An 11221-nucleotide genomic window follows, 5' to 3' on the forward strand; every position below is an offset into this window, starting at 1 on the left:
CCCGTAGTCCCAGCTACTCTGGAGGCTGAGGCAGGAGGATGGCGTGAACCCGGGAGGCGGAGCTTGCAGTGAGTCAAGAGTGTGCCACTGCACTCCAGCCTGGGCTACAAAGCGAGACTCCATCTCGAAATGAAATGAAATGAAATGAAATAAATGAAATGAAAGAAATGAAATGGTAAATGAAATGAAATGAAATATAAAATAATATAAAATAAAATCTTCAAAGAGACTTCTAGAAAGAGTGGGACTACATCTGGACCAGAATGAAGCGACACAAGGACTGCAAATGTTAAGACTAGGGGTGGCTTTTCACGTGGAGCTTTTATGTGGAGGACGTCTCTTTCTGTTGATTCCTGCAGCCGAGACAAGCTGTGATCACAGGAGATTCCAAAATCTCAAGCTGGGCTTGAGTAACACCCTAGATAGACATCAGGAACCTCATTTAGGGTGAAGTAGTGAAACTGATCCATGTGAGAAAGAGATGCAAATGCGTAAAGATTCACGCAGAGCCTGCTGGGACAGAGGGTGGAGGCGGATTCGTCCACACCTACACACCAACGTGTGTGCTCGGGTGGCGGCCGTGGGTTCGTCCGCATGTACACACCAGCATGTGTGCTGGGGAAGGGCCCCTCAGATGGAGTGCTTGACATGGGCTCGCTCCAGAGGCGTCTCACTCAGAAGCTTCTGAGAGAAGTCTCTACTTGAATGGGGGAGGAGTACTACGGTTAATGAATACAAGAAGGTGTTTCGGGAGAAATAGGTCTAGAAGGGTTAGGTCATTTTGGTTTTGACCTGTCAATACTTAACGTAAATGAAGAGTTACAAAACAGAGTCAGTCTTTTTCCAAGATGTATTCTGTCATCATGAGCTGAGCCTCTTGGGCCGGTGACATCCAGAATGTTCCCAGTTCATTGGCTGGAGGGAAGACCCAGTGCCACAGATTGTTCTGGGAAGCTGGCACAGAGATGATTGACACAGCAAAGTCAACACCAAGCGACTGCTTAAGTCTGGTCCTCGGTCCTCGGCCTTCTTTTTCTGCTGTGTAGTCCAAAGAATCTGTGAAGGTAGCAGCATGTCGAGTGTGTCACCCACTGCTTCATTTTTATGGTGCTGTGATGTGATGGTGAAAGCTGCCGTGTTGAGTCCAGGAATCCACTGCAGCAGCTGTTCTTCAATACAGTTTTCTACCAAAAAAATGTATTCAGGCCGGGCACGGGGGCTCATGCCTGTAATCCCAGCACTTCGGGAGGCTGTGGCCAGTGGATCACCTGTGGTCAGGGGTTCGAGACCAGATGATCAACGTGGAGAAACCATGTCTCTACTAAAAATACAGTATTAGCTGGGTGTGGTGGTGGGCACCTGTAATCCCAGCTACTCGGGAGGCTGAAGCAGGAGAATTGCTTGAACCCGCTTGGCGGAGGTTGCGGTGAGCTGAGATTGCGTCATTGCACTCCAACCTGGGCAACAAGAGCGAAACTCCGTCCCAAAAAAAAGAAAAAGAAATGTATTCATTAAAAATAGATGTGTAGATGAGTTTATTCTCTTCCATGTCTTCAAACTCCAGGTCGTACCTGTTGGTGAAATTTCTCTGTAATAACTGGAACTCGTCATCCATGATAATGTCATCTAAATATCCCACCACAATATCAGATTCATCAGAGGCGGAAGAGAAAGACAGCACAAAGCTCTCTTCTTCTAAGGTGTCCATCACTGCCACCCCAAATAGACTCCTGCCCTGCCTGCGGCCCAACCTGCATGTAGGGCGTGGTGGGCGACCAGGTTAAGGCCTCGCAACCAAGGCTGCAGCCTGCTCACTGCCCAGTCATGTCAGCACCTGTGCCGCCAGGCCCAGCCCTGGGTACCCGGCTGTGCCCACATGCTGGCCTGGTCTCTACGCCCCGCCGGGCCCTCTGTGAGCACCGCCAACACCGCGGATCCGGGCCTCGGTGACTCCAAAATGGTTTTTTATGGTTTTATAATTTTACCTAACCCGGAATTGAGATAATTGTTGTGACTGTGAAAAGTTTGAAAAGACGGGGCTCTCAGCCTCCAAGGGAACTAGAGCTGGTTCCTTTTATTTTTATTTTATTAGAGTCTTACTCTGCCGCCCAGGCTGGAGTGCAGTGGCGCAATCTCAGCTCACTGCAACCTTTGCCTCCTGGGTTCAAGTGATTGTCCATCCTCAGCCTCCTGAGTAGTTGGGACTACAGATGTGTGCCATCACGCCTGCCTAATTTTTGTGTTTTTTACTAGAGATGGGATTTTGCCATGTTGGCCAGGCTGGGCTTGAACTTCTGACCTCAGGGGATCCACCCACCTCGGCCTCTCAAAGTGCTGGGATTATAGGTATGAGCCACTGTGCCCATCCCTTGATCTCTTTCAAAGGAAGGACTGTGCTCTGGACTCACCCTCACCCCTGCTCTTTTGGAAGCATTCCTGGACGTTAGACCCCTCCTCTGAAAGGAACTTGGCCTGTTCCTTCTCCTCAGTTTCTGCACACGTCCTTACTGTGCAGAATGCACGCTGGAGGGCACTCAGGGCTGGGCGGGATTAGATAGACAAACTGTCCTTGAGAAACTTGAGGTCTGCTTAGGAAGGCTGACCAGGAAGGCACAGGGGAGAGCCCCGGAAGGGAGGGAGCTGGTGCTCAGGGAGGGCTGATTTTCAGTAGACGCTCAGTTTGGAAAGCCTTTGGGAGAAAGATAATTTGCTCAGAATTGCACATCCTTTTCTTCATGTTTAGCATTAAAGAATAACAGCCCACGTTTTCTCTGAAAGCTTTATAATTTCTGAATCATTAGAGTCCAGTCAATGTGGTGTTAGTACATGTAGCAACAGACTGAAGGTACATCCATCCTGGGTTTAATCAAATTACAACGGCCTTAAATTACCTTAGAAACATAGTTAATTTATTCTCTTTGTGTCTACGTTAAATGTCTCATTACTTCCCCATATTTTCTAGAGTCTTGTTAGCTGGCAAATCACAAGTAATCTTTCCTCATTTGCCCTTGAAGTTGTTGTTAGGGAGATGGATTGGAGAATAAACTAGTTAGAATCTATTCTGATGATGCAGACTGTGTTCTTGTGTTTTCAGGACAGAAAGTAGCGGCTCCCCAATTCCACAGACCGACTTTGCGTCTCGTAAGTGATGGTGGTGGTGATGCAGGAGCAGGGCTTCTGGCCCATGTCGTGTTCTTCTGCTCACAAGGCTGGAGTCTGGTCCCGAAGTCACCTTTTCTGCTTCCAGATTCCCACTGTACTGACCGTCTTTCCTCCTAGTAGCATGCAGATTAAATGACTCTGCGTCAGTCAGTACAGCCACAGTCTTCACTCCAGGGATGGTCGGCTGCTTCCTGCTCTCCAGCGTCGGACGCCGTGTGGGGCAGTTCTTTCTGAGTCCCTGCTTAGGAGGACTGGTCCTGGCAGAACAGCGAGAGGGGAACTGTCGACCTTCTCAGGCAGTGGCTGGGATTGCCGTTTGCACTGCTTGAGGGTTTTATATTACCATCGTCTGGGTTTGCTTTTCTTCAGTCACAGTCTTAGAATCCACCTTCTACTTCACACTTAAAATCGGTCACAGTCTCAGAATCTACCTCCTTCTTCATACTTAAAATTCTGAGAGCAGTTGGCAAAGCTTTGCCTTCTCTTTGTCGGGGCACCAGTAACAGTCATGTTTGATTTTCTGGAGGAATTGATAGAAAGATTGGGCGTCAGCTAAAGCCAAATAAAACATCATAGCAAATATCTGTGGTTATTAGAATACTGGAAATCTCATGTGACGCCTGCACCTGTAAACAGTTTCCCAAAATCCCACACACAGCCTCGCCCCCTCTTCATGTCGCCCACCCAGTAGCTCCCATCCGTCCACAGGGCCCAGCGGCGTTAGCATGGCCCTTGAACAGCCACCGAGACTGGTTGTAAAGTTTTATTTTATATGTTGGATTTCTTAGTCGCCTTTGACAATTTCCGAGGCTTGCGATTCTAATAAGATTAATTGGGAAATTTAGAAATGACTTTTTGGGTAGGTTCAGATTTTGTTTTGAGTGATCACCGTTTTAACACTTTAATAGCTTAATTTTAAATCTACACATTAAGGTATATTAATGGAATGTTTCTGTGAACCCATGACTTTGTCCGCCTTTGGCTGTGATGGTGCCTGAATCAGGTCACAGCGGGGGCTTTCTTCAGGTTGTCTGCATACCTTTAGCTGGCCTTTGTTTTTTGAGGTGGAGTCTTGATTCTCTTGCCCAGGATGGAGTGCAGTGGCACCATCTGGGCTCACTGCCACCTCTTCTTTCCAGGTTCGAGCGATTCTTCAGCTTCAGCATCCTGAGTAGCTGGGACCACAGGTGCGAGCCACTGTGCTCGGCTGATTTCTGTGTGTTTAGTAGAGACGGGGTTTCACCATGTTGGCCAGGCTGGTCTCAAACTCCTGACCTCAAGTGAGCCACCACGCCCGTCTGGCTTTTCCTAATAGAAAGAATGATGCACTGACGAGAAGCTGGGAGGGAAATTTTTCCTGTGTACCTTATGAAATTATTTCAAGGATCAAATAAAAAACAGAGGCACTTTGCCAAGTCCTCTCTTCCTGGAAGATGGTGTCCATCCTGATTTTCAGCCTCCTGCTCATTTTTCTTTTTTGCTGGTTCGCCAAATACTTTATACTGGATTAATTTACTTTTACTGGCATGACAGATTCTGTAAGCTAATTCTGTGTGAAGAAGTATTTTTTTTTTTATTATACTTTAAGTTCGAGGGTACATGTGCATAACGTGCAGGTTTGTTACATATGTATACTTGTGCCATGTTGGTGTGCTGCAATGAAGAAGTATTTTAACAGAATAGCTCACATCAGCTCTGTGTGTCTCCAAGCAGGGAGAGGTTGGCAGCTGGAAGTCGTTGACTCCACCTGGAATGCTCTGTGCTGACAGTCACTGTCCTGGGTTTGCCACCCTGAAAGGAGATGGAGTCAGAGACGGCCTCTGTCCGCGCTGTGTGCATTGCTCATCCTCCTGTTCCCAGCTCCCCACCTTGCCTCCTGGGCCTGTTCTACCAGATTGCAGTGTCCTTTGCTCTTTGGAAGCCCGTAGCGGCCTTGGGCTGAAGGGCTCAAACCCCAGGCTGCTACTTCCCTTGAGAGTTGCTCACCAAGTGGGGAGGGCTGCTCCTTCCACACAGCACAGCCCGTAAACGTCACTGTCTGTTGTTGTTTGTAAGCATGATGTCTGGGTTTTCACGCCTGTGCAGGACGGGCCTCCCGCAGACCTTGTGAGTTGTCAGTACGTTACCCGTGTGACACAAAAGAAAAACAATTCACTCCTGCAGTCTGCCAGCACCCAACGTCGAGGTTTCTGCTTCGGAGGGCACTAAAACTAGGACATGTTTTGATTTCTCGGCAAAGAAATATACGAATTCTATGTATTTTTTTATGTTTCATAGAATTCAATTCGCCACAATCTCTCTCTGAATCGTTATTTCATCAAAGTGCCACGTTCCCAGGAAGAACCGGGCAAAGGCTCATTCTGGAGGATAGACCCAGCCTCTGAAAGCAAATTAATAGAACAGGCTTTTAGGAAACGACGGCCTAGGGGCGTGCCCTGCTTTAGAACCCCTCTGGGACCGCTCTCTTCTAGGTAAGGAAAAAGAGGAGCAAAAGGCCTCACTTCATGCTCACTAAACTCACCTTCAGTGTGTTGGGAAATTTCCTTTTGAAAATGAAGGAACTACCAAATGCATTATGATTAAATGTTGGGATGGGGATTTGAGCAAAAGTGTTGAGTGCTGCCCAGGCGCTTCTGGTTCTAGTGGTTGAAACGTTTGAGACCGTTTGCAAAGTTTAAACTGCACTCCACTCAGTGATTGCTGCTTTGTGGGGCTCGTCGCATATTGTTCACTCCAGTGCCATGGTGACATTTTTCCTTTCCTTTGGCACAGGAAAAGTTCTTTAAAACTACTTTTTAGGCCAGGCGCGGTGGCTCACGCCTGTCATCCCAGCACTTTGGGAGGCCGAGGCGGGCGGATCACCTGAGGTCAGGAGTTGGAGATCAGCCCGGCCAATATGGTCAAACCCCGTCTCTACTAAAACTACAAAAACAGTAGCCGGGCGTGATGGCGGGCGCCTGTAATCCCAGCTACTCGGGAGGCTGAGGCAGGAGAATTGCTTGAACCCGGGAGGCGGAGATTGCAGTGAGCCGAGGTCACGCCACTTCATTCCAGCCTGGGCAAAAGAGTGAAACTCTGTCTCAAAACAAAAGCAGACACACTGCTTTTCAGCTGCTTAAACTTGTGTTGACTTACAGTGTTAATTTGCCTGAGTTTAAATACTTATTTTTAGCTTCATGAATACTGTTTTTAACCAGAAAAATAAATGAGCATAATGTCAGTCTTAAGTGCCCACTGACTTGCCCGCTGCTGGCTCCTACGTCTGTGCACAGGAGCTGTTTAAAGAGGGCGGCCAGCCCTGCCCCGTAGCCATGCTGCGTATGTGGGCAAGGGGCCTGTGATGGCCCTGTCACACACAGGCTGAGCCTCTCTCCCCGACTGTCCCGCTCAGTTCACAGGCGTACAGAGAAGTAGAACTTAACAGTAGTTGGTTGTCAGGAGACAAATGACACCCCGTTTGCAAAGTGCTTTCTGAGTGCGTAAACATGCAATGTCTTCTTCTCGGTGACACAGGAGTGCCCCAGCCTCTCCCAATCACGCTGGAGTGCTGTCTGCTCACTCTAGTGGCGCCCAGACCCCTGAGAGCCTATCGAGGGAAGGTTCGCCGGCCCCCCTGGAGCCTGAGCCTGGCGCCGCACAGCCCAAACTCGCTGTCATCCAGGAAGCCCGGTTTGCCCAGAGCGCACCAGGTGAGACAGTGGGAGAGGAAGCGAAGGCCAGATAGCGTGAGCCAGACGCGGATACCTGGGCTCCACAGAGAAGAAATAGCTGGACTGGAGGCCCCCTGTCCCTCTGTACCTTATACTAGTACCTGAGTGTGATTTTATAGGCCTTGGAAAGCTAGTAGCACTGGGAGTGTTTTTTAAAAATGAATGAACGTTCTTTAAACGATACTGAGTAGATGCCTGAAATAACTTAGAATTAACCTGTTTCTTGGTTTGTCATTCAAAAATCCATGAAACACCCCCCGCCCCCCCCCAAAAAAAACATGAAGTAGACAAACTAGACACTGGAAGCAAAAACATGTTCAGTTTTTTGTTTTTGAGACGGAGGAGTCTCACTTTGTGGCCAGGCTGGAGTGCAGTGGCACGATCTTGGCTCACTGCAGCCTCTGCCTCCCAGGTTCAAGGAATTCTCTTGCCTCAGCCTCACGAGTAGCTGGGACTACAGGCATGCACCACCACGCCCAGCTAATTTTCGTATTTTCAGTAGAGACAGGGTTTCACCATGTTGGCCATGATGGTCTCGATCTCTTGACCTGGTGACCTCGTGATCTGCCCACCTTGGCCTCCCAAAGTGCTGGGTGTACAGGCGTGAGCCACCGCGCCCAGCCTAACATGTCCATTTTAAGGAATAGGTAAAACAGTTTGCAGTTTACTTAGAAAGTCATAATGTGGAGTAAAAATGTGTGCCCTGGGGAATTAAACAAACATAGTGTGGAAATGTGTCCAAACTAAGTCTGTTACAGTTGACAGGCATGTGAATTGGATCAATTGGGATTACTGGCCCTCCTGGGCCAGAGAACAGCCCTCCCCTGCCCACTGGCAGTGGCCCTGACAGCCACGTCTCTCTCTCTGCTCTAAGCCCCCAAACCACAAAGGGCAGAGGCTGGGTGCCGGAGGTTCTGTGACAGCCGCACTCCAGTTTTGAACTTTCTGCTCCCCTCACAGGCCCTCGTCTTTCTGGCCTACAGGGGCAGTTTCTTCTTCTTCTTTTTAATTTTTTTTGTTTGTTTGTCTTGAGACAAGGTCTTGCTATGTCACTCATGCTGGAGTACAGCGGCGTGTTCTTGGCTCACTGCAGTCTCCACCTTCCAGGCTCAAGCAACCCTCCCTCCTCAGCCTCCCAAATAACTGGCGCTGCAGACACACACTAACAGGCCCAGTTAATATTTGTTGTAGAGACAGCGTCTCCCTGTGCCCAGGTGGGTCTCAAACTCCTCCCACCTCAGCCTCCCAAAGTGCTGGGATTACAGGCATGAGCCACCGTGCCCAGCCCAGTTTCCTCTTATATTGAGTATTGACATTTGCTTTTTCATAAAGAAAGAACTGTGGGAAGAGGTGTTACCAGATATCTAAATAGAGCTAAAATTGCATTTTTAGCAGTTAGAGATAGGAATTAAATACCCCTATTAAAATACCACATCTCCCTCATTCTTAGTAACTTTACTATTGTGAGGTGAAATAGGGCCACATCCTGTATTTTAAAGTTTGTATGTTGCTTGTCGGTGCTGAGTGTGGGAACCTTTGTTTGTAGAAGTCAGTATCTGTAAGTGTCAGTCCTGTTGTGTCTTTCACCAGGGTCACCTCTGTCCAGTCAGCCAGTCTTAATCACCGTCCAGCGGCAGCTGCCACAGGCCATCAAGCCTGTCACCTACACTGTGGCCACCCCAGTGACCACCTCGACCTCCCAGCCACCCGTTGTGCAGACGGTTCACGTCGTCCACCAGATCCCAGCGGTGTCGGTCACCAGTGTGGCCGGACTGGCCCCAGCGAACACGTACACTGTCTCTGGACAAGCCGTGGTTACCCCGGCAGCCGTGCTGGCCCCTCCTAAGGCAGAGCCCCAGGAGAACGGAGATCACAGGGAAGTCAAAGGTGGGCACTGGGGGAAAGAAGGAGAGGCTGCCCCATCAGCCTCACACTCTTGGACGTCCGTAAGGTTTGCTTATCCTTGGTTGAACGCAGTGGTTCAACGCCTGTAATCCCAGGACTTTGGGAGACTGAGGCAGGCAGATCGCCTGAGGTTGGGAGTTCAAGACCAGCCTGACCAACATGGAGAAACCCCGTCTCTACTAAAAATACAAAATTAGCTGAGGGGCGGTGCCTCACGCCTGTAATCCCAGCACTTTGGGAGGCCGAGGCGGGTGGATCACCTGAGTTGGGAGTTCAAGACCAGCCTGACCAACATGGAGAAACCCCGTCTCTACTAAAAATACAAAATTAGCTGAGTGTGGTGGCGCACGCTTGTAACTAGAGCTACTCGGGAGGCTGAGGCAGGAGAATCACTTGAACCCGGGAGGTGGAGGTTGCAGTGAGCTGAGATTGTGCCATTGGACTCCAGCCTGGGTAATGAGAGTGAAACTCCATCTCAAAGCAAAAAACAAAGATTTGCTCATCCTTTTCTTCTTCTTTTTTTTTTGAGACGAGTCTCGCTCTGTTGCCCAGGCTAGAGTGCAGTGGCCGGATCTCGGCTCACTGCAAGCTCCGCCTCCCGGGTTTACGCCATTCTCCTGCCTCAGCCTCCCGGGTAGCTGGGACTACAGGCGCCCGCCACCTCGCCCGGCTAGTTTTTGTATTTTTAGTAGAGACGGGGTTTCACCGTGTTAGCCAGGATGGTCTCGATCTCCTGACCTCGTGATCTGCCCGTCTCGGCCTCCCAAAGTGCTGGGATTACAGGCTTGAGCCACCACGCCCAGCCTGCTCATCTTTTTCTAATTTGCCATTTGTTTTAGAGACATTTTCTAGCAAGTGTGGTAGCCATCTGACTATCATGTTTTAAACTGGCAATATTTTTATTTGCTTTCCAGTAATATTAGTGTCGTTTCTTTCCTTTTAATTTCAGTGAAAGTAGAACCTGTCCCCGCCATTGGCCACGCCACGCTCGGCACTGCTAGCCGGATCATTCAGACGGCACAGACCACCCCGGTCCAGACGGTGACCATAGTACAACAGGCACCTCTAGGTCAACACCAGCTACCAATAAAAACTGTCACACAAAACGGCACTCATGTGGCATCAGTCCCCACCGCGGTCCACGGCCAGGTGAACAACGGTAAGACGTGCCGGTCGGTGGCTCCCCGCGGGTGTGGGTACTGGGGAGCAGAGACCCTTCTCACTCGGGGTTTTGGTTCTGACTGTAACGATTTTAACTTTTGTCTGAAGAAATGTTTGCATTTCGAAGCTGCAGGAAATCTAGTAATGCTGTAGGAAGTGGTCATGGAGTCGGCTGTCATGGGATTCCCGTTGGAGGCCCTGTCTGAAAAGAGATGAGGGTTTCTCATACCTTGAGAGAGAAATATATTCTCGCCTTTTGTAGACTTCCTGGGTGTGGCCTGGAAGCAGCCTGAAATGGCGGTAGGCTGTGGCCCGCCAAGCTCCTGCGTGGAGCCGCCACCTGTCTTTTCACTTGGCCTTGCGTGTCCTGCGGCGGTGCTGTGTTGCTGAGGCTGGGAGAAGGGCTGCTTTTCTGTGCGCTTTGCTCTGAAAGTCTATCGGAGGCCCGTGCATAGAAAACTGAAAGTAGAGACACCAGAACCTCCGTGCCGACACCCGGCGATCTGCTTTCGCCCTGCACTGCAGAGTGTGGAAAGGGTGGGAGTCCCTGCCAGTTGCCGAGTCAACTCTGGCGTTGGGGCCTGGCCCAGGTGTGGGCTCCCGCTGCTCTGGGTTGGGTACACACGGGCTGTCGGCGGGTGTGCTGGCTGATCCTGCCGCTTGCAGGACCTCAAGCAGGCAAATCCAAAGCTACCAACTAAAACTGTCTCTGTGCCCACGGCACACTCTCTCTGAAAGAGGGTGAAGATCAGAAGTCTTTCTCATGACGTTTGAATCCTTACTGAATGTTAGGAACAGAGACCTTGAAACATGCAGGTACCTCCTACTCTGACTCAGCACCACCCTGCCTCTCCCCAAATTTATGAAAGAACAAGGCCTGGAACCTTCTCTGGGGAAGACTAACTACCTGAGGGTTTTTTTGTTTTTAAGTAACAGCAACACGTGCTGCCTGTAGCTAGAACGCAAAGTTTGCAGTCATCAGTTACCTGTTTGAATGCCTTCGTCCCCAAGCCCTGTGTCTCCTCCTCCTCTTCTCTCTGGGTAACTGTGGCTGTCATGCTCGAAGGTGATAAACCTGGTGGCACTGCAAGTAGCTGGGAGGAGCTGGAAGCTGGGAGGGCAGGCAGTTGGCTTTCTGGTCTTAGTCATTCTTCCCAGTCTTTTTTTTTTTTTTGAGGCGGTGTCTCGCTCTGTCGCCCGGACTGGAGTACTGTGTGGCCAGATCTCAGCTCACTGCAAGCTCCGCCTCCCGGGTTCACGCCATTCTCCTGCCTCAGCCTCCC

The 11221-nt window shown here is 49.9% G+C and overlaps 1 protein-coding gene across 1 annotated transcript in view; it reads left to right on the forward strand.

Moving 5' to 3' along the window:
• Positions 1–11221, forward strand: part of FOXK2 (forkhead box K2) — a 105131-nt gene that overhangs the window by 79656 nt on the left and 14254 nt on the right. The window contains exons 6-9 of the mRNA XM_011933409.1: positions 5440–5633; positions 6676–6851; positions 8463–8759; positions 9727–9936. Coding sequence (XP_011788799.1) covers positions 5440–5633; positions 6676–6851; positions 8463–8759; positions 9727–9936 — 877 coding nt within the window. The remainder of the gene's footprint in view (positions 1–5439; positions 5634–6675; positions 6852–8462; positions 8760–9726; positions 9937–11221) is intronic.

The sequence above is a fragment of the Colobus angolensis genome, unplaced genomic scaffold, assembly GCF_000951035.1.
Source record: "Colobus angolensis palliatus isolate OR3802 unplaced genomic scaffold, Cang.pa_1.0 Scaffold1, whole genome shotgun sequence".
Classification (NCBI taxonomy): domain Eukaryota; kingdom Metazoa; phylum Chordata; class Mammalia; order Primates; family Cercopithecidae; genus Colobus; species Colobus angolensis.